This window comes from Leptonychotes weddellii, chromosome 15 (genome assembly GCF_054177405.1).
Source record: "Leptonychotes weddellii isolate Sample4059 chromosome 15, ASM5417740v2, whole genome shotgun sequence".
Taxonomy (NCBI): Eukaryota; Metazoa; Chordata; class Mammalia; order Carnivora; family Phocidae; genus Leptonychotes; species Leptonychotes weddellii.
In genome coordinates, this window is record NC_138383.1 from 13922742 (window position 1) to 13947188 (window position 24447).

The following is a 24447-nucleotide window of genomic DNA, read 5'->3' on the forward strand; positions in this document are numbered from 1 at the left end:
GGTTTTTCATGGACACTTTTTTTTTTTTTTAAGATTTTTATTTATTTATTTGACAGAAAGAGAGACAGCGAGAGAGGGAACACAAGCAGGGGGGAGTGGGAGAGGGAGAAGCAGGCTTCCTGCTGAGCAGGGAACCCGATGTGGGGCTCGATCCCAGGACCCTGGGATCATGACCTGAGCTGAAGGCAGATGCTTAACGACTGAGCCACCCAGGCACCCCTTCACGGACACTTCTAATTCACATATATTAGCTTACCTCCTCAAAATACTAATTGATTTGAAAATCTTACTGAAAAGGCTTCTGCTTACTGGCTTGTTATATAGTGAGAAGTAAGATTGCTGGCTTCTGCTCTATGCTTCCAAGAACTAGCTTATATACTTAAAATGTGACACATGGCACAATTACTAGGATAATAAGGTGCCATTTCTTGTACAACATTTACTATAAACTTAAAACTATCCCATCTCTAGGTGCAGACAGGTGCATTTAGATTTTGCTTAAGGAAGAAATAATCATGAAATTTAAAATATATTCCTTGAGTAAGTGTAAATAATCACTAATTTCCTACTTACGATATTTAACATTTTCCAAATCTTGAACATAAACACCAATTTTAATTTAAAGAGCCATTTCTTATACAATGTTCAATATAAATTTAAAGATATCCCATCTCTAGGCACAAAAAAGATTTATATTTTGCTTAAGATAGACACGATCATGGAATTTAAAATGAGATCACTTTTTTTTTTAAAGATTTTTTACTTATTTATTTGACAGAGAGACAGGCAAGAGAGGTAACACAAGCAGGGGGAGAGGGAGAGGGAGAAGCAGGCTTCCGGCGGAGCAGAGAGCCCAATGCAGGGCTTGATCCCAGGACCCTGGGACCATGACCTGAGCTGAAGGCAGATGCTTAACAACTGAGCCACCCAGGCACCCCAAAATGAGATCACTTAAGTGTAGTCACTAATTTCCTACAAACAATATGTAACATTTCCCAAATATTGAACACAAACTTCTTGAGACTTTTTCTCTTGATGAGAGAGAGAGACTAAGAAGTGATAATGTGGGGAGATGTAATTCCTGGAGCTCTTTTCAGCACTCATCACGATCTGACATATTACATGTTTGTTTGTTGGCTTTCTCCCACTGCGAGAATGTGGGCTACGTAACAGTGGGGACTGTGTCTGTTTTGTTCACTGCCTTAACTTCAGTCTTGTATTTGATGCATTCCAAACTTCCATTCTAAATGAGTAAATTGATGATGATGATGGAAGCTCTTCAGCATTCAATGTATTTCCAAGGTGATATTTATTCTGATCTTCTAAAGAAGAAGCGGGAGCTAGTTAATCCAAAATATTTAGAAAAAAGCAGATGTCTTTTAAAGTTGCACTGAGTTAGCAATGAATATGAGGGAAATCTGAGACTGTTTCAGAAGCCCACTGATAAGTGGGGACAGTTAAAAACGTAGCTGGGGGAAATATGCTGCTTCGAGCTCTGGGCTGGACTGGATGTCTATGAAGAAATTAGAACCTTATGATATTACAAATGACTCCCTGTTCCTCATTACTAATTAACCATGACAAGAGATTTCTCTGAATATTGGAAACAGACACGTTAAAACTCTGTTCTTCTGTTGAAAATCCTCAAAGATAAGGAGAATAAGAGACATGCAAACTCCACCTATATGGCCATCTGTCTATAATCTCAGATTATAATATAGAAGGTTAGAAAGTAGATGTATGATTCATAAATGACTTAGCAGACAGAAGAATGTGAAACAAATGTCTGCTGGGAGGAAGGACAATAGGATGAGGCCAGATCATCTGTAAAACCTCAGAAAAGCACAGGAGTTAGAAGCACCAGGTGCTGTGGAAGATCGGGGTGAGGAAGGGAGTTGAAAATACAGACATTATTTGAAGTTTATATAAGGGGCAGTTAGCTCTCCAGACAGCCACACCCACCCTGCCAAGCCAGGTGACTACCTTCCCCAACACCCACAGGAAAGAGAATTATATTCATTAGAGAAACAAAACCAGGGAAAATAGACTTAGGGATATCAGACACAGAATAGGTAAGGGTCAAGTGCAGGACTGAAAACAAGGGACTTGAGTAAAAGTCTGCATACTGAATGGTGAAACTCCAGCTCTTCTCTTGCCAGCTCTAGATACAGACCCAGGATATATATCCTACAGGAAAGAGATGGGTAGATTTTTTGCTAGAGAAGATCAGCACAAAGAAAAAATTTTATGAACACTGACTTTTGGGTGTTTCCAACAAAGGCTGGTGGGTCATCTTACTGCTGTACAGTTAAGCTCTCTATACACATAAGCTTCCAATCAGTTTTCCAGTGCCTAAGTACTAAGGAAGAGATAAGAGAAAATAATCTATCTATAAAACAAGAACAGAATGCCATGAAAAAGAAGGGAACAACTAGGGCAAAAGAAAGAGTTATTGGAAAACTATGACAGCCAATCCTTGTGAAAGGACTGGAAGGTGATGTTGTGAAAAATCTCTTAAAGTTAAATCAAAAACCAAAATAGAAAAACAAAAGTAGAATATAGGAAAGAAAACTAGAGTATCAGTATAAGAAATCTAATTTTTTATTAAAAAGAGTTGTAGAAGAGAAAACAGAGCAGATGGTGGTGATAAAATTATCAATAAGTAGTACAAAAGCACTTCCCAGAATCAAAGACTATCTCCAGGTAGGTACCAAAACAATAAATGGAAAAAAGGCCCAAGGACAATGGTGATAAAAAAGAAGATCCTAAAAGTTTCTGGAGAGCAAAAATGGTATAAAGAATTAGGAATAAGGGATGCCTGGGAGGCTCAGTCAGTTAAGTGTCTGCCTTTGGCTCAGGTCATGATCCCAGCGTCCTGGGATTGAGTCCCTCATTGGGCTCCTTGCTCAACCTGCTTTTCCCTCTGCCTGCCGCTCCCCCTGCTTGTGCTAGCTCTCTCTCTCTCTCTGACAAATAGATAAATAAAAATCTTCAATAAAAAAAAGAATTAGGAATAAGAATATCATTTAATAACAAAATTATTAGAAGCTCAAGACAATGGAGCAATGCCTTCAAAATTCTGAGGGGAAATAATTCTTAACCTAGAATTACATTATGTCATAGAAATAGTAATGAATGAGAATGGAATAAAGATGTTTTTAGAAACTTAAGTTTTAAAAACTTACCTCCCGTGCACTGGCGGATGTGCTGTACCAAAATGAAAGATAAAATCAAGAAAGAAGATGATGACATGGGATCAAACACAGAAGAGAAGTAATGGGAATTTCCAGGATAACAGCTAGGTGGTAAGCCTCGAGAGCATCCTAGGTCCAGGCTGAGCTTGATGGAAGGCTCTAAGATAGATGTCTCAGGGGAAATGTAACTGATGTAGAAAACTGTACTGAGAGGCATTTTACAAAGCTATTAAGGATTATGGATTATAGCTACAGACTTGAAAAAGAATAAGCAAATTTTACTTTATTTTTTAAATTTTTTTAAGTAGGCTACACACCTAACGTGGGGCTTGAACTCACAACCCTGAGATCAAGAGTCACATGGTCACATGCTCTACCAACTGAACCAGCCAGGTGCCCCCTGTCAAGAATAAGCAAAATTTAAAATGAGGCATTTCGTGACCCCAGGAAAAACAAAATTGCTCAAGAAGGAAATGTTATCCTTGGTTCCACAATGAAACATATATGCACCGTACTAATACTGAAAATACTATAATGTGGATTCAGACAAAAATCATGATATAACAGTATGAGATGATGGAGGGAGGAAGTAAAGTGAAAGACCTAAAATTCTCATCATCCATAAGAAGCAGCAAGAAATAACATATAAAACTGATGAAAAAAATTACAGCAGTATATGAATATTATTTAGAAACAGTGGAGGTAAAGATCAGAAGAACAGCCTCAGGGGTTGAAAGTGGCTGCCTTTGGCGTGAGGAGGGGAAAAGAATTGCTGGTTTTTATTATAAGTCTTTGAGCATTATTTGATTTTTGAAATCATGCATATGTTACTTTGATAAAAATAGAAATTTAAAACCCAAACATATAAAAATATTATGGACAGTATAGTATAGAAGGAAGAGTTTTGAACTAGGAATGAAAATAAACTACTGAGTGCTTATACTGTGATTTGGATAAATCATATAACTTCTTTGAGTCTCGACTTCTTTATCTATTCATTATGGGACTCTGGTTATTTCTGAGGGCCTTTCAAACAATAAGGTTTTCATTCCATAATGACAAAGTATTTTTCTAGGAGGAGCAAAGAAAGAGAAACTTTCCACCATAGTCTCATGGTATAGCTGTACACATTTCTGTCCACTTTGCCAAGGGTCCCCCTACCTTTATGTCCAAATGGAACTGGCATGCCCGCACCCTGGAAACCCTATTGTACCTGCGAGGCTAGTCTCCGCATAGCCTCCTCCTGCCGCCTGCGCATTTCTGGGGTTCCTGGGCAGCTTCCACTGGGGATGGATGAATGGGCTGAAGGTGGCTGTGTGAGTGGCAGCTCTCTGTTGGCATCCACATCTGGATTAAAAAGATGAGATGTTTGTATGAGATATTCATAAAGCCCTGAGTAAAAGGAAGATTGGTTAAATTCCATTTGTTCTATGATCCAGCAATTCTACTCCAAGAGAAATAAAAACTTAGGCCCACAGAAAAACTTGTACACAAATGTTCAAAGGAACAAGATTCATAACAGTGCAAAAGTGAAAACAATCCAAATGACCACCAACTGACGAACAGTTAAAATACGGAAAATCCATACAATGGAATATTACACTCATTCAAAGAAGCCAGTTACCGTCTACCGTATGATTCTCTCTATATGAAGTTCCCAGAGTAGAGAAATCCATATACACAAAAAGTAAATTGGTGGTTATATAGGGGTGAAGATAGGGAGTTAGGGGGAGAATGGAGATTGACCACTAATGGGCATTACTTTTAGGGGGGAGACAAAAATGTTCTGATATTAGATTATGGTGATTGCTGTACAACTCTGTAATAAACTAGAAAGCATTGAGCTGAACAATTTAAGTGGGTGAATTGTGTGGTATGTGAATTGTAACTTAATAAAAATAAAGCTGTTTTTAAAAAATTCCATTTGTTCATTTATTTAGAAAATGTCTTCTCTCCTACAAGAAATTATAGACTATATATATATATATATATGGGTACAGATCACAGTATAAAAACGGGTACCAAAATCAGGAGATTGTTGACGGTCACTAGCCATTGAAAAGGAGGAGGAATAGGGGAAGGTAGTCCTCATTTAACTCCCCACCAGCAGGACTGAATTAAGACTTCTTCCATCCAGCTGGGAGAGGAAATTCTCTGGTCACTGGAGCCGAGTTCAGAATAACTGTAGGAGGACAGCAGTGGGAGGCAGCAGTGGAAAAAGACTGAAAATGTGTGAACTGAGGTAAAGCTCAGTGACTGTCGCTGTATCATTTTTGTTGTTCACTCCTTCTCCCACCCCATTCCCTTTGTCTGGTATTTGATTTTGTGGGCAATTACTGCCTGAATACCTTCTGTACTCCAGCTACTGTTTTCTGGAGATGACTTCCTTTTTGTCAGAGTATCTTTACTCTCTGTTTGGTACTCAGAGAACAGGAGAAACAAGTTCGTAGGTAGGTAGCAGTCAATATGTACAGCAAACCGACAAAACAGACTTCTGAAACGAGCGGACTAGGGAGGGTAGGGGTTGCTCACTTCAACAGCTGTCTGGGGGCTTGGCAGCTGTTGGCAAATGTCAAATCCAAATAATATCTACCCTGAGACTTGTAGTGATGAGAAAAGATTGTCTTGTCTTGTATTAGACAGAGCTTCCCTAACTACTGTACTGAGTATACTTGTAGTTAACGTAATAATGCCTAAATTACACAACGGGTCTATTTTTACAAGATGTTTTTGTTCTTTGTGTGTCTGTGCTGGGGGGGTGGGGGGGTGATGACGGTGGTGGTGGAGACTGACGGGGGAGTTGGGTTTGGGAAGGGGTGTGGGTGGAAAGCAGGATGACAGGCTACTGCCTGCCTTGACAGCTTTTCTGTACTGTCCCAGGGAAATGACAAGGAGGGGGCGGGCTGGGGGCTGAGTGTCTGTGGGGGAAGGACAGAGCCAGGTGAGGCAGGGCTGCAGGCTGAGAGGCTCACATCTTTCCCAGCAGTGCTGCACAGTGTGCGGGAGGCAGGGGCAGAACAAAGAAGGCAGATGATGCAGAGATGGAAGCTGGGAGCTCCAACGATTTTCCACCTTGTTCTTGTTATTTCTACAACTGTTATCACTGGTATCACTGACGGAGGGTTAGGAAAGCCCTTGGGAATTCAAATAAACCTATCCCAGCTTGATGCAAATTAAAGTCTGTGGAAAAATTAAGCCATCTCTCCATACAGACATCATTCTTATTCATTAATGAAAGAAATTCTGCTGCTGCCAGGAAAACTCCCAACCCCAGCTTACATAATAACAGATTAATGCCGAGAAACAGCTCGCACGCTCTATCAGTCACGTATTCTTGACCCTTCTTAAAGGCTAGTGGCTCTGGGAAGGTGACGGAGGTAGGAGGTAGTTTGGACTTGGGCAGATCACAACAAAAATTATTTTGTACAAGGCTACTGCTGGTTCTGTGTAATTCTGATAAATACATAACCACATATTCTATCTCCTTTGACACCATCTTCAAGTTTTGAAAGTTAACTATCAGGGCAAATCTACAGTCACAACATACGGACATTTATCTCAAGCATGGCAGCGTCCTGGTATTTTTAGAGTATCTCTGGAGATAAAAGGCAATGGATGTCAGAGAATAACTTAATGAACTACCTTTAAAGAACCTCTGCTTTGGGGAGCACATGGGCTGTGTTCTATTAACTCTTGCTCTCCCAGGTACCTTTGCTTTCTCAGAAAACAGCTCTTTTTGCCCTCGGGATTTATTCTGTCCTGCAGGATTCTACCATCCTGTTATCGCAACAGCGATATACAGAGGAGTCAGAGAGCCTATTAGCAATCTGGTTTTCTTTCTGACACACTCAAAGAGTTAACCTCTTGGATTTCTCAGATAAGATGTAGTCTGGTGTGATATTTAAGCACTCAAAGGAAAATACTGGAATAGTCTGGAAAGTTAATTTTGACTACTTTTCAACTTCAAGAAGATATGTTTTTAGAATCACAGAATTTTAACACAGGAACAAATCTTAAAGATCACTTCCTCATTTTACAGATGAGAAAACAGGTCTAAAAAATTCAATTAAAATTCTCAAGTTACAAAATATGTGTAGTCACATGAGTGTTGGGGCTCAAACTCTGGGCTCTTGGCTCCCACGACACAATGTTAATTTCCCTCAGAAAAGCTTCCTGTAGAAACAGCATGACAGTGCTTGTGAGAAAGGAATTCTTCCATACCAATTTTTATCATACCCTGGGACTCTTAATTCAACCAGTTTTCTCTGTAGACACTAGTTCTTCTCCATGTGAGATATCCATTAAGTTAACCAGAGGTAATCTGCCTACTTAATGACAGGAGGCTGCTAATTAATTTCATCAGGAAGCCAGAATATCTGGAGGATGCGAAGAGAGTTCCTGTTGAGTTTCTAGCATGTGCTAGACTCTGTAACTACCATGATCTCAAGCCATTTCTAGTGGTTGCTGTCTGAAAATTTGCGGTGAGCTAGATTATTGATTTGGACTAGTAGAGCAATAGTTTCTGGTTTTGTTCTCTTATAAGTAATAGAAACCAGGCAGACTAGTTCTATATATATAGGTTATATAGGAAGAACATTCATACATTCTCTTTCTTCAGATGAGTTCCTCCAATAAGGAGAGGCAGGACAGCAAAGTGGGTAAGAGACTGGCCTCTGAAACAGACTGCTTAGGCTCACTTGTTTCACCATTGACTGGCTTTGAAACCTGGGAGGTCTACTTAACCTCTTTGAGCCTCAGATCACTTCTCTGTGACATGAAGATAACAGGAATTACCTTATTGAGTTGATAAGAGGATTGGGTGAATTAATATTGGTTAAGATCTTAGAGAGTGCCTGGTACTAAGGACCACGTGAGTATTTTAAAAATAAGATCCTGGTGGTGATCGTTAAGCTGTGCCCTGCGATGAAAGAAGTATGAATATATATATGAGATCTCAGCATCTTTTCACAAGGAAGCAGGAGAAACCCTTCAAGGACACAATGAAGTTCGAGCCCAAGCAGTGCAGTACGGACTTCAAGAGCAAGGGAACTAAAGCTGCACACAAACTGTGCCGGCTCGGAGCGAGAGGACACGGGCCCTGGCTGAGCAACAGCCGACAGGGACGGATGCAAACGGCTCTTACAGGCGAAGCTGCAGTCATCGTCCAAAGGACAGAGTAACCAGACTGCCAGAAGGGAAGAGTCATAAATTTATTCCCAGAGAAAGGTTTCTCAGTCACACTTAGGTGACCGCTAGATATGTGGGTTAAATGTAAACAGAGTATTACATTCTTTCCCTCAACTCTGAATTAATGGTCCTCTCGTGTAAGTCAGGTTTTTGCAGATCAGAAAATAAAAGGATGTAAGGCTTAATATGTCAGAAAAACTTTCAGAGCAACGAAGCAGGGAGTGCTTTAAAAAGGAATACGTACGTTTGGGGGAGGCGTGTGGGCTGTCTGAGGCGATCTGTCTCATCCGTGTTCCATGGCAGCTGAGGGCCACCAGTCTGGAAATGATGGCAGTTTTGCCGAACCCAATGTTTCCCACAATCACTACTCCTTGGTTCACGCTGGCATTTGAACTCTGAAGTTGAGCATCTATTTCATGGAAAACCCAATCCCGGCCAACAAACACTGACTCTGTAGTGATGCTGGGCACTTCAAAGAGCAGAGGCTTCAGGGAGATATCTGGAGGCCTATAAGGTGCAAAGTGAACTGGAAGGAACAATAAGAGAACACAGAACTTAGGCCAAACTGTCATCATTGAAAGAAATACAGAAGAAGAGCAGCATGGTTTAGGAGACTCTTAGTTACAGTACGATGGTATTCTGGGTTATTCAGCAAATAATACAACTCAATTTTGCTTCTACACAGATAAGCAATGGCAGGTGAGCTAGGGTCATTTGATACTCCAATTGGCAGAAAACAAACATAGTTAAAATGCCAATGATTTACGGAACAGTCAGAAAGACAGGGTGATATTCAAAATTATTAAACAGTGGGGATGGCCCGGCACCAGCACTCCAAATGGATGCCAAAGCAGTACGGAAGCAGGGTCCTTAAGGCTTCCTTCTACGCCTGGAGATAATCTTTTAGCTGCTGGATTGTGGGGAGATACAGGGTTAGAGTCCCTGGGGGACAGTCCAGGCTATGACAGAGCACCCAGATGGCTTACAGCATCAGCTCTTTACCAACCAGTAAGGATATATTTCAATATTTAACAACCAATATGGCTACGTGTCTGTTTCTCTAAAAATACCAGTGAAAATAGTAATTCCTTTTAAGTTCATAATGGTATTTTTCTTTTTAATTTAGTAGGTATATTAGGATAAGCAAAGCCTCTAAAAGCTCTGATAGTTTAAAAAGTCTTCAACATGTTAAACAGTCAAGGAAGCAGAAACCAAACTTTGACCTCAGGTCTTTGCTCGTCTACTGCTTGTATTCATGCCAATTAAAAAAACAAAGCAGGGGCGCCTGGGTGGCTCAGTTGGTTAAGCGACTGCCTTCGGCTCAGGTCATGATCCTGGAGTCCCGGGATCGAGTCCCGCATCGGGCTCCCTGCTCGGCAGGGGGTCTGCTTCTCCCTCTGACCCTCCCCCCTCTCATGTGCTCTCTCTCTCTCATTCTCTCTGTCTCAAATAAATAAATAAAATCTTTAAAAACAAACAAAAAAAACCCAACAGAGTTTGGCTTATATACACCATGTCTTGGAGACAGATCCCACTGCTTTTCTCAAGATTTTTTTCTGTGCTTCTGTAGTTGTGGGATGTACTAAGATTCAAGCATGAGCTCTACTTTCAATAGTTTTCTAAAAATGCATAATAGATGTAACTTGCTTTCAAAGATCAACCTTCTAATTTTATTGATGGTAGAAAGAAGTCTTGTCTATGACCTCCCTTATCTGGGTTAAATGCCTTCCTAACTGTTCAGAGAGTAGCTCTAAGATGTATCATTTTATCTGTCTGCAACCAGGTTGTTGTTGTTGTTTTTAAAGTAAGCTCTATGCCCAGTGTGGGGCTTGAACTCACGACCCAGAGATCAAGAGGCACATGCTCTATCAACTGAGCCAGACAGGTGCCCCAGGAACCAGATATTTTATTTTTGTATCTTTAACCTTAGCACAGTGCTTTGGCAGATAGCAGGTACTCAATAAATGTTTACTGGAAGAATTAATTAAAAATAAGGTATTATACTCTAACCCCATTTTATATTTTGGAGTATAAAGCCCAGGGGAAGGGGATGAGGACAGGAGAAAGGAAAATCATAAAAGGGGGAAATGAGATCTATTTATACTGCTTATATTATTCTAGAACATGATTAAACCACTTAGACATAATTAAATGGGATCTAGAGATGGCAGCTTACTTGAGAAAATCTACTCACAAGCAAGCATACATGTACACACTCTCATTAAAAACTCTCTGAAAGGGCGCCTGGGTGGCTCAGTTGGTTAAGCGACTGCCTTCGGCTCAGGTCATGATCCCAGGGTCTTGGGACTGAGTCCCACATCAGGCTCCCTGCTCAGCGGGGAGCCTGCTTCTCCCTCTGACCCTCTCCTCTCTCATGCTGTTTCTCTCTCGCTTGCTCTCTAATAAATAAATAAAATCTTTAAAAAAAAAAAAAAACTCTCTGAAAGCTATTAGAATGATAAAAGCATTAAAAAAGGATAACAATTCCAAAAATAGTGCAAATAATTAAAAGTATAAAGCCACACTCTAAAAAGAGAAGAAAACAGTTTCCTATATCAGTTTTAAAATGTCCCAAATTTTCACTTAAAAAAAAAAAAAAAGGCTGTGGAGATTCGGCTATATAATTGCTTATAATTTCCTGATTCTCATCTCTTTAACAAAACTTACTCTTTTAAAATCCATAACTAAAAAAAATAAAATAATAAAATCCACAACTATAGGCTATTATAACACTGTATGTTAACTAATTGGACTTAAAAATTTTTTTAAATCCATAACTGTAATTACAGAATTCAGAGAAAATTTGACTATTAACTTGCTAAATTTATTCTTTTTCATTCTAATGGCTTGTAGCTCATAGTCTATTTTACCTTTCTTAAACATTACTTCACTGAGCTACACTTTACAGATCATAAAATTCACCCTTTTAAAGTATCCAGTTCAGTGGTTTTCAGTACAGTTGACCCTTGCACTACATGGGGGATAGAGGAGCTGATGCCTCATGGAGTTGAAAATCCACGTGTAACATCTGACTCACCCAAAACCTTACTAATACAGCCTATCTGACTCAAAGCCTTACTGGTAGCCAACTAACACATATTTTGTATGTTATACATACTATACACTGTATTCTTACAATAAAGCTAGAGAAAAGAAAATGTTAGTAAGAAAATCATAAGAGAAAATACATGTAGAGTAGTGTCTGTAAAAAATCCACATATAAGTCAACCAGCCCAGTTCAAATCTGTGTTGGTCAAGGGTCAACTATACATTTACAAAGTTGTGCAACCATCACTATCTAATTCCTGAACATTTTTATCATCCCCCAAAGAAAACTCTACACCCCGTAACTGTTACTTCCCAGTCCCCCTTCCTCCCAGACCCTGGCAACCTGACTTCCTGTCTTTACAGATTTGCCTATTCTGGACATACACGATAAATGTTATTGTGTGATACGTGACCTTTCGTGTCTGGCTCATTTAGTATAATGTTTCTGAGGTTCATTCATGTTGAAGCATGTATCAGTACTTCATTCTTTTTATTGTTGAGTAATATTCCATTATATGGATCTATCACATTTTGTTTATCAATTTATCTGATAAACATCTGCTTTGTTTCCACTTTTTGGCTATTATGAATTATGCTGGTATAAACATTCATGTATAAGTTTTTGTGTACATATGTTTTCAGTTATCTTGGGTATATATCTAGGAGTGGTATTGCTGAGTCATGTGGAAACTCTATGTTTAACTTTTTGAGAAACTGCCAAACTGTTCTATTTTGCTTTTTGCTATTTTTTACAGAATATATATTCACTATAGAAAATTTAGGAATAGCAGATAAACAAGATAATAATTGTACTCCCAGTAGCCAGAGAGAAACACTACTCATATATATTCTGAATTTTTTTCTGTACCATAAATACTTATTTTAAAAACCCAAAATGGGATCATACTGTTTTATAATCTTTTTTCATTTTTCACTTACCAATTCCAGAGTTCTGAAAAGGTTGATTCTGTCAGACTTGCCAGCTTAATGGCTACTTCAATGGGGGGACTGATTCTTGGAGCTCCCTACTCCCACCATTTTCCATGTCATTTGACAGTAGGTTGCTGCTACCTACTCGGGGCTTCCTGGGCCCCTGGGAGTGCTTGGTGGGCACCCAGACAGACACACTGAGATCTGGGTGAGCAGTCACAGGACTCCCCGGGAGGAAGGAGAAAATAGATCAGTTGGCTTGAGATGAGTCTAATTAGGCCTAGCGAGACCTAGGTTTCAGACAACTGGTTTCAGAACTAGAAACAAAACCTAATTCTGACTCAAAAAAACAGGTTTTTTCCATTATATTATGGTGCAGCTGCTCTACAGGATATCACTTCCAAATCTGAAAGTGACATGAATGATCCTATTGATGACCAGGATTGATTAGGCTTAGCTGATGGGCTAAGCTGTCTTCTTTCTCCTTCACCTCTCCTGTGCTTCCCTTTAGGAACTGTGTGCTTAGCCAGAGATGACCTTTCCAGAGAGAGAAGAGCTACAGAAACTCTCATATGATCTCTACACTAACTGAATTATTTCTTCAGGTCCAAGATTACTTTATATTTCGTATCAACAGGGCTTTCATGAATATGACCAATGCTAATTTATAATATGGAATTATGTATAGATTCAATTTAAATGCTTAAGTTTTTGAGAAAAATTCTCTTAACTTGTTCTCATGTTGATGTAATCTCCCATCATATTTTATTCTACTGAGAAAGCTTTGACATTTTAAAAAGTTATTTAAAAAATTTTCTAAAAATGTAATCAATTCACAAAAGCCTCAAGGGAAGAACAGACAAAATTAGCCAGTACCATATGGTAAAACAACTGTAGATGCCAAGAACAGCCTAGAAACAATTTCTGTACCTCAGAACCTAAGGCTTTTGTCAGCTCAGTATGATAGAAGAAAGCCCTACTTCCTATGTACCAACAATAAATTTAGGGCATACGAACAAGAAAGCATTTTGGCCTGCATTGTGGGATATGGAGGTAATGGATGTTCTCTGTGGAGTTCATATTCCTAATAATGTTTGTTTGGGATATCAGCTGGCTTCCAAGAGATTTTCTAAGGCAGAAACACTGAAATAATCCATGAGAAATTACCACTGCAACTACAGCTGAGCTAAGGGAAAAAAGATGAGCTAATCCATACCATTTAGTAACAGATGTGGCTTTCTTACCCCTGGCACTCAAGAGTTGGCAGTCCCAGCACAGCAAAGACCATCCCACCCCTCTCAAAGCATTCTAATAAAGTATAGTGGGGCGCCTGGGTGGCTCAGTTAAGCATCTGACTCGGTTTCTGGAGTCTCACATCTGGCTCCGCGCTTAGCAGGGAGTCTTGCTTGAAGATTCTCTCCCTCTGCCTCCACCCTGACTCGAGGGCACGCTCACTCTCTCTCTCAAAAAATAAATCTTTTTTTTTTAACTGTACTGATACCTATAATTTACTTCAAAATTCATAAAAAATAATGGGTGGGTAAAGAGATGGGCAGATGGATAGACAGGTTATGATAAAACAAGGTAGCAAAATGTTCATGATATAACCAAGGTGGTGGGTCTGTAAGTGTTAATTGTAAGATTCTTTCCTTTCTGGTACATCTGAAAATCTTCCTAATAAAATGTTAAAGGAAAAAAAAAAAACATGGAAAGGAATCACATTTCAATAGGGCACACAAATGAGACAAGCTTTGGAAAGTAGTTTTAAAAAGGATTTAATAACCACTCTAGACTCAGATCGGTGTGGGCATCTCTTCAGTGTGTGCATCTCTTCGATGCAAATGAGGCTTGTGGCAGACGAATGAGTTCCCTCTAGGAAACAGTCTCTGTGAGACCATTAATAAATGTAATTATATACCTAGGCTTATGGAGAAAAGAGACCTTTGTTTAACTAAGGCAAAGTGTAAACATTAAAAAACAACAACACTAAAGTGCATTAAGGCTAAGAGATCAGCCTGCCCAAATGCAAATATAAACATCTGCTGTAAGTGGAAAAGGGGAAGGGAAAATGGAGGCAAAGGAGCTCTAAGTGGATTTGGACTAAAGCATATTTACTTGTGGAAGACCATCATGAATCATCTTAAAAGAAGTCAGTCACAGGAATGGCAGAAGAAAGGGTGTGTGTAATACAGCCAAGGTCTGGTGCAAACAGGAGCAGAGTTGTGTTTCCTCACATTCTTCTACAATGACTGTAAAGTCTAGCCTGGAAGCACCCCTGTTCCTCAGAACAAAAGATAATTTCAGGCTCATTCTTAGGGTTCATGACATGCATGCCATTCTCAACACAGAGCAGAGAAAAAACACATGTGCTGCAGACACAACCTGATACCACATCAGCACCAAACATCAGTCAAAAAAACACCGCTTATTTTTTTCTTTCTTTTTTTTAAAAGATTTTATTTATTCATTTGACAGAGATAGACACAGCGAGAGAGGGGACACAAGCAGGGGGAGTGGGAGAGGGAGAAGCAGGCTTCCCGCTGAGCAGGGAGCCCGATGCGGGGCTCGATCCCAGGACTCTGAGATCATGACCTGAGCCAAAGGCAGACGCTTAACGACTGAGCCACCCAGGTGCCCCAACACCGCTTATTTTTTTCTTAAGAAATGTTTAACCCAGGGTAGGGGTTGAGTTGTCTACTGAGTTTCTAGAAGGTTCACTCTCCCATTTACAGGAGTCAAATCTCTTTAGGGACTGTTGTTTATTCTTGCTGCTCTGGAAAGGACTACAGTAAACAGCTATTCCTACACCAGGAAATAAGTTTCTAAAGAATGTAAAGCAATTTGAAGGAGGTCTTAAAAGACAATCTAAAGATAACAGGCTGAGAAATGTTCATTCCAGAGAACTCCTGTTTAAAAAAACAAAAAGGTTAAGGGGTGCCTGTGTGGCTCAGTCGGTTAAGTGTCTGCCTTTCACTCTGGTCGTGATCCCAGTGTCCTGGGATCGAGCCCCGCATAAGGCTCCCTGCTCAGCGGGAAGCCTGCTTTTCCCTCTCCCACTCCCCCTGCTTGTGTTCCTGCTCTCAGTGCGTCTCTCTCTGTCAAATAAATAAATAAAATCTTAAAAAATAAAAGATTAAATAAAGCAGAATCACTTTTGGGGTCAATAAGGAAACATAGCAGAGTAGGAAGAACGGTGGACTCAGAGCCAAGATCCCTTAGTTTGTATCCTGTCTCTGTTACTTACTGGTTGTGTGACTTTAGGATAAGTACTTAGGCTCTGGATATCTCAGTCTTCCTCATTTTTAAAATAGGGGTAAGAATGACACTGTGAGGATTAGATGAGTTAACAGATGGGATGGGCCTAGGACAGCATTTGGTGGTTTACCGTGTTAGCTGCCAGCACTAGCGACATCATCAAGCCAAAAAGACATCTGGAGTAACCGTAATCCACCCCCCCCCCTTATTTAAAACAAAACTTAGCAAAAAAGATATCGAGAACATATTGACTCTCTTTAAGGCACCTTCCCTTTGAGGCTTCTGATTTGTCTCCCTTCTTCCTTTCCCCACCCAATATTTTTTGAAACAGCCCCGCTTGCTCTCTTCACTTCTGCAGCAACGGCACACTCTAGCCTGGCCTCCTCCCATATTATTCATATCTGCTCAAATTGTTTTGGTTAAAGTCACTAAAGCCTTTCTAATTGTTAAGTACGATGATTTCTTTTTCTAGTCTTTATGCTTCTTAACCACTCTTCAGGATTTGACACTTTTAACTAACTCCCACTTTTGGAAATGCATTCCCTTCTTGGGCTTCACATGGCAACACTTCCTTCTAGCTCTTTTTGTCCTCTCCTCCTGATGTGTCTTTAATGATTCCTCCTCTTCTGCCCATCCCTAAGATACTGCCAATTCTCGGTTCTATATTTCATTTTTTTCTTCCTCATGATCCCTGGATAATCTCAAAGGAATAGACTAAAAGGTTTCACAACTAAGTGGTGATGGTTTGTATTTCTATTCCTCATTACCAAACTCCTATGGCATCTCCAACAACTCACCAGAGTTATCTATTTGGATTTCCAATACAAACCTCAAACTTCAAGTGTTTAAAAGTAAAGTTACTGTCTCACTCACCTTAATCTATTCTTTCTCTTCCACTTATTATCTCAGTTAATGAAGTATCACCAATCTGCCTGGTCTTTCCACATAGAAACTTGACACTCATCAGGATTTCTTCTTCCTTAATATTTATATCTAATTTGTCACAAGTCCTACCAATAATTCTTGAGGGGTGGGGCGCCTGCGTTGGCTCAGTTGGCTGAGTGTCCGACTCTTGGTTTCAGCTCAGGTCATGATCTCAGAGTCGTGAGATCCAGCCCCATGTCGGACTCCATGCTCAGCAGGGAGTCTGCCTGAGATTCTCTCCCTCTCCTCCTGTCCTTCCCCCTGCTCATGCTCTCTCTCTAAAATAAATTAGTAAATCTTAAAAAAAAAAAAAATTCTTGAGGAATATCTCTCAGATATAATTCCTTTTTTCTTTCCTATTCCACTGCTACTAGAGAGATATGACCTTGGGGGAGGTGCTGATCACTCTAAGTCTCAATTTTGTCATCTGTAAATGAGAGTAATAAGAGTATTTACCCCATTAGGCTAAATGAGAACATGTATGTTAAGTTCTTAGCTCAGAACCTTAATCCTCAATGAATGGCAGCCATATAGTTTAGGTTCTCAACATCTCTTGCTTTTACTATGTACTTAAATAGGCTATTATTCCTTCTGTATACAGCTACCAAATCTATCTATCTATCTATCTATCTATCTATCTATCTATCTATCTTGATCATGTCAACCTCTACACTCTACCCTTACATGTCATCAACTTGCCCTACCACAGTCACCTAACCTCTTAAGTTAACTTAATTAACTTACTAACTAGTACAGTTCTTGTCATAGGGTAGGTATATTCAATAACATTCAATAAATGAATTCATGAATGAAAGTAGTTAATATGGATTTTTCTTCCCCAACTGAAGGGAAATATAGTAGTATACACTTCACTTTGGTAGAGCAGAAGGGTTCAAGGAAGACAGTTAAGGGATGCAAATTCAGGTCTTTGAAAAATCACTGCTCTGTACTATAATAATAAAAAGAAATAAATCATTCGTTTGGCACCTTTCAAGGATACATTCCTGTTTAAAGGCAACTGTCATAAACAAGTGGGTCATTAAATAACACGATAGAGAAGGAAAAATGTTATTTTCCAAGCTCTGTGCATATAACAGGCAAGGCCTGGATGTTGACCAATAATCAAAGACTACTATTCTTACAGGAAGCTGGGGGAAGCAAGAAAAATGGTATCTTGGAGCTAGTGTCCAGAGAGGACAGAAGAGATCCTTCTAAAGCCAATTCTTGCTTCTTTTAGAAAAGTTACTAAGAAGGCTGGATTCACACAAATCCATTTAGTAATTGAGGTCTTGCTAATGCTACATGTGAGATTTATTTTTGTGCAACAAATGATCATATTTAAATTTTCATCATTATAGGTACAATATGTAGTTTAGTTCACAGAGAACTCAATTCTAACTACCAAGCTAGTCTTTTTTTTTTTCTTTGAGAGAGAGAGCGAGCGAGAAGGAGGGGAGGGGCAGAGGGAGAGGGAGAGAGAGAATCTTAAGCAGGTACCATGCTCAGTGCAGAACTTGACTCAGGACTTGATCTCATGACCCTGAGATCATAACCTGAGCTGAAATCAAGAGTCAGACACTTAACCAACTGAGCCACCTAGGTGCCCCTAAGCCAGCCATTTTCTAATGAGAGGTGGGTTTATGCTCCAGTCCACTTCATCTATAATTTTCTTTTTAAAAATATGACATGAATTTCTACTTCTGTCCAAGATGGAGTAAAAAGGACTATAGTTATCCTCCTACCTAAAAGAATCCCCAAATAAACCTCTAGACAAAGTATATAAAACAGTGGTTTTCAAGACATTAGATATAAGCAATGAAAAATAATGATCCCTGAGAGATGGAAAACAATAGGCATATCCCATGCCCATTTACTGCCTTAAGAGTACTTCCAGGCCATAATGTAGGGAGGGAAAACCCAGTCAGATTCTAGCAGACTCCCTGAATTGAGGAGATGGAACTGAGAATCCAGGGAGACTAAGGCAGCAACTGTTCAAAGGACAGAGTTCTAAGAAGGTGAGCACTGAACAGAAATAAATCTGAAGATCTGTGGAAAGTAGAATACTGACTGGCACATGTATGTGAGAAAGCTGCCCAACACCCGGAGATGACCTATCCAAGATGATTAGAGGGAAGAGGGCCTAAATAGTGCCTATTACCAGCAGCCAGAATAGAAAACCTCACCATTTCCAGGACATTGAGTAGGATATTCAGAAAGGTCCTGTCTCAGTAGTATCAAATAATAAGACTATAATAAATATTGTTCTGGTCCTACTCAACAACTCTTAAAGGCAAGACCCAAAATTAATTATACTGTTTCCAAATAACTTCAACATTCCTGAAAAAAGTTGAAGAATATTTGTAAGAATACAAAAATATCCAACATGCGGTGAGGTAAAATCCACCATGTCTGGCATCCAAACAGAGATTGTTAGGCATGCAAAGCAGCAGGAAAAAAGGAACCATAATTAGGAGAAAAATCAACTAACTGAAACTGACCCAGAACTGACACAGATGTTAGAATTATCAGAGAGAGATATTAAAACAATAATTCTAACAATATTTTATGTGTTCAAAAGGTAAGGACATGGAAGATTTTTATAAAAGACCCAACTGAACTATTAGGAAAACAAATTACAACAACAGAAATGAAAGGATGAGTGACCTTGAAGACATAGGAATAAAAACTATCCAAAATTAAACCTACAGAGAAAAAAGAATCCTCTAAAATAACAAAAGCATCAGTAGGGGCATTTGGGTGGCTCAGTTGGTTAAACGTCTGCCTTTGGCTCAGGTCACGATCTTAGGGTCCTGGGATTGAGCCCCGCATCAGGCTCCCTGCTCAGCGGGGAGCCTGCTTCTCCCTCTCCCTCTGCTCCTCCTGCCTGTGCTCTTCCTCTCTGTCAAATAAATAAATAAAAAATCTTAAAAAAAATAATAGCTATAAAATTTCTAAATTTGATGAAAACTATAAATTCACAGATCCAAGAAGCTCAATGAGCCCCAAGTACAAGAAATATGAAGAAAACGGCACCAAGGCACATCATAATCAAACTGCTCAAAACCAGAGATAAACAGAAAGTCTTAAAAGCAGCCACAGAATAAAAAGACATGAAGTACAGAGAAAAAAAGATAAAGATGACAGCAGATTTCTTGTCAGAAACAATGCAAATGAGAAGACAGCAGATCTACAGCTTTATATTATGGAAAGAAAAAAACCTGTCAACCTAAAATTATAAACCCAGTAAAAATTTATCTTTCAAAAGTAATGGTGAAATAAAGACTTTTTCAGACATATAAGAGCTGAAAAAATTAATCACCAGCAGATCCACATTACAAAAAATATTTAAAAAAAAAAGACCTGGGGTGCCTGGGTGGCTCAGTTGGTTAAGTGACTGCCTTCGGTTCAGGTCATGATCCCGGAGTCCTGGGATCGAGTCCCACATCGGGCTCCCGGCTCGGCGGAGAGCCTGCTTCTCCCTCTGACCCTAACCCCTCTCATGCTGTTTCTCTCTCTCTCTCTCTAATAAATAAATAAAATCTAAAAAAAAAATAAAATAAAATAAAAAAAAAAAGACCTGCAGGCAGAAGAAAAATGTCACTAGAAATATGGATTAACACAAAGAAATGAAGAGCACCAGAAATAGGAACTACACAGATTAATATATAAGATTTTTGTTGACTTTACAACAAATGGTGTTGGAACAACTGGATACATATATGCAAAAAGATCCCAACAAAACCCCCAAAAACTACTTTCATACATATCATGCACCATATATAAAAATTAAAATCAATCATAGACCTAAATGTAAAACCTGAAACAGTAAAACTTCTGGAAAAATATATAGGAGAAGGTATTTGTGACCTTTGGTTAATCAAAAAAATCTCAGACACAACACTAAAAGAATGATCTATCAAGGCAAAAATTCATAAATTGGTTTTCTAAAAACTTTGGTTCTTCAAAAGATACTGTTAAGAGAATGAAAAAACAAGCCATAATATGGGAAAAAATATTTGCAAAGCATATATCTGATAAAGAACTTGTATCCAAACTATATAACAAACTCTCAAAACTCATATTAACAAGAAAAGAAACAACCCAATAAAAAGTGAACAAAATATATGAACAGATGTTTCTTCACCAAAGAAAATATTCGATAGCAAATAAGCACACAAGATCATCAATATAAGCACAATGTTGTACAGATCTCTAGAACTTTTTCATCTTGCATGACTGAAACTTCACCCATTGAACAGCAACTCCTCATTTTCCCCTCCCTTCTCCAGGCCCAAGCATACACCATTCTACTTTGTGCTTTGAGGAGTGTGACTACTTTAGATACCTTATGTGAATGAAATCATGTGGTATATGTCCTTCTGTGACTGGTTTATTTAATTTAGCATAATTATCATCAAAGTTCATCCATGTTTTAGCATATAACAGAATTTCCTTTTTTTTAATGTCTGAATAACATTCTGTGGTATGTATATGGCATATTTTCTTTATGCATTCATCCATCAACAGATATTTATGTTCTTTCCACGTCTTCACTATTGTGAATAATGCTGCAATGAACAAAGGAGTGCAAACATCTCTTTGAGATCCTGATTTCAATTCTTTTGGATATATACCCAGAAGTGGGATTGCTGGATCATATGGTAGTTTTATTTTTAATTTTTTGAGGAATCACCATGCTGTTTTCCATAGTGGCTGCACCATTTTGCATTCCTAATAACCGTCCGCAAGGGTTTCAATTTCTCTATCTCTTTGTTATTTTCTTTGTGTATGTGTGTGTTTTCTAATGGTCATTCTAACAGGTGTGAGGTGGTATCTCATTGTGGTTTTCATTTGCATTTCCCTGATGATTAGTGATGTTGAGCATCTTTTCAAATACCTGTTGGCCATCTGTATGTTTTCTTTGGAGAAATGTCTATTCAAGTCCTTTGCCCATTTTTATTTATTTTATTTTATTATATTTCATTTTTAAGTAGGCTCCATGTTGGGCATGGAGCCCAATACGGGGCTTGAATTCATGATCCTGAGATCAAAACCTGAGTTGAGATCAAGAGTCAGATGCTTAACCGACTGAGCCTCCCAGGCACTTTGCCTGTTTGTTTAAAATTGGGTTATTACTTTTTTTGCTATTGAGTTATAAGACTTCCTTATGTTCCTTAATATTTTGGATATTAACCCCTTATCAATTATATGGTTTGCAAGTATTTTCTCTCATTCATAGGCTGCCTTTTTATTCTTTTTAAATACTTTATAAATGCAAAAGTAATTTCCATTATAATTCCTTTACTTATGGGTTCTAGATATCTTTCACATTACAATTTAACTTCTCCCCCCTTATCTTAAATGTAATTTAATATATGTTTATCTATTTCTTCTTTCTTAATTACTCTACTTGTTTTCCTTGTTATGGTTCAGTTAACTCAGTTAAAAGCACTGAGTTGGGGCACTTGGGTGGCTCAGTCAGTTGAGTAGCAGACTCTTGGTTTCAGCTCAGGTCATGATCTCAGGGTCATGGTATCAAGCCCCATGTCAGGCTTCTTGCTCAGTGCAGTCTGCTTGTCCCTCTCCCTCTGCTTCTCCCCCAACTTGTACTCCCTCTCTCTAAAATAAATAAATAAATAAAATCTTAAAGAAAAATAAAAACACACTGAGTTGCTGTCAGTGACTCCATATGGAAAAGGGTCTTACTGTACAATTTATTGTGTTAATTCTCAACTAGCACAGAAGTGATTTAAGACTTTGTTTTTGAATGAATGAGTAAAATTCATTAAGCATTGTCTAGGCAAGTTTCTCACACATTATCTAGTATATCTGCTCCTTTAGTTCCTGTCCACCACAGGTTCTGTTTCACGGTCCATCTGACAGTGTCCATTTTAAAGATTATTATTTAGCTTTTCGTATCAACAAAGTTAATTTTTAAAGGTACTAACAAACCATAACCTGTCTTCTCCAAAACTGTTTTTTTATTTTTCTAATTTCTGGACCAGAGAAGGATGATAGCAACGATAACTGTAAGAGAGAGAAATGATATTATCTGAGCTACATTTTAGAAGGACTAATCTGGCAAGCCAGGTATTAGCTTGATTCAAACTTGGAAAGACCAGATGAGGGAGACAAGCTAGTTAGCTGTATTGAGAATGGAGAACGTGGGAAGAATGGGAGAAACTGGAAGAGTAGAATCCTCAGAGTGTCCTAAGTGACTGGATGTAGGAGATAAAGAAGACAGTGATTCAAAGCTGACTTCAAGAGTTAAAGCCTACATGAGAGGAAAATTGGGGCACTTATTAATAGAAATAGGGAGGTAGGAGCTAGTTTGGGCTAATGAATCACAGCGGTGCCCTGTTTGATTGGAGCTGCCACCGAAAGAACAGTCATTGGCAGTGAGTGTTGATACGCTGCTCTCTTTCCCACACCTAACACCCCAGAGTCCTGAGTATCTACAGTTAGCCATTGTATTAGTACATTATTACATTCCTTATGCTTTTCATATTACACTGTCTATGACATTGTATATTATGGTGGTTAAGAGCACAGTTTCCAGAGTCGGCCAGATATGAAATGAATCCTGGCACTCCCAATGCCTAGACATGTAACCTTAAGCAAGCTATTTAACCTCTCTAAATCCCAGTTTCCTTATTACCACTACGTAGATCAAAGGGTTGTGAGGATCAAAAAAGAACATGTTTAAAGCTCTTAGCACTGTGCCTACAAAGAATAACAACTCCAATAAGTGTAAGTTATTATTTTTATATCTGTCTGAAAGTGTCCCATTCTCAACATTTGTCTTAGTGTTTTAAGAAGTCCATTGTATTCTATTAATGTGGGGGTAAAAAAAGGAAGAGGCTTATTTTACTCTGAAAAATTATACTTTGAGTCTTTGAGTAACTGTATATTAAATTTCAGCTTTCTGACATTGGTCTTATAGGAAAACATTTGTTGAGAAAAATCTGGAGTCATTGCTGAGTGGAATTTTCAGGAAGTTATTTTCCCTTTGGAAAATAGTAAAGGAAATAAGGAAAGCCTAACTCTCAAAAGTTGTCAATTTTTACATGTTAAATACCTCACAATGTAGGGAAAATATAAAAACAGTAAAGCTTCTGAAATGTGAAACATTTGATAAAATAATTATATAACTATGTTAACAGAGTTTTACGCTATTAAATTATTGGCCTTGAATGTGAGATATGAGATATATTTTTATTGGAGCATCAAAACTGGTTAATTAGTTGAAATTTTAGATTAAACTTTTTTTTTTTTAATGTAGGCTCCATGGGCCCCAACGTGGGGCTCGAACTCATGACCCTGAGATCAAGACTGAGATGAGATGAAGAGTTAGACACTCAACTGACTGAGCCCTTAAGATCAGACACTCAATCCAGGTGCCCCTAGAGTAAACATTTTTAAGTGAACTCTCAGTGATGAAACACCTATGGTCCTACAAAGGAAATTTTCCAGTTCTATATTTTATTATATCTTGGGGAGTAATTCCATTAAAAAAATTTTTTTTTTATTTGAGAGTGAGTGAGCGAGAGAGAGCGAGCGAGCATGGGGAAGGGCAGAGTCAGAGGGAGAAGCAGGCTTCCCACTGAGCAGGGAGCCCCACATGGGGCTCGATCCCAGGACTCTGAGATCATGACCTGAGCCGAAGGCAGACACTTAACCGACAGACACCCAGGGGCCCCACCATAAAAAAAAAACTTCTATATAGAAGACTGGAAAGTTTAAATCATTTTACAGAATCAAAAACTGTTTTGCAAAGGGTTACCTAAGTAAATTTACTGGCAATATGATTACTTAATAAGATTTAGTCACTTTTGGAGAAAATAATGATAGATTAACTGGGAAGCTCATCCTTTAAATTTCATTTAGATCAAAACATCAAAATGTCATA

At 38.7% G+C, this 24447-nt stretch overlaps 1 protein-coding gene across 1 annotated transcript in view; it reads right to left on the minus strand.

Moving 5' to 3' along the window:
- Positions 1-24447, minus strand: part of TANC2 (tetratricopeptide repeat, ankyrin repeat and coiled-coil containing 2) — a 318672-nt gene that overhangs the window by 85357 nt on the left and 208868 nt on the right. The window contains exons 10-11 of the mRNA XM_081805955.1: positions 8626-8907; positions 4408-4541 (exon numbers count right to left, since the gene is read on the minus strand). Of these exons, the coding sequence (XP_081662081.1) occupies positions 4408-4541; positions 8626-8907 (416 nt within the window). The remainder of the gene's footprint in view (positions 1-4407; positions 4542-8625; positions 8908-24447) is intronic.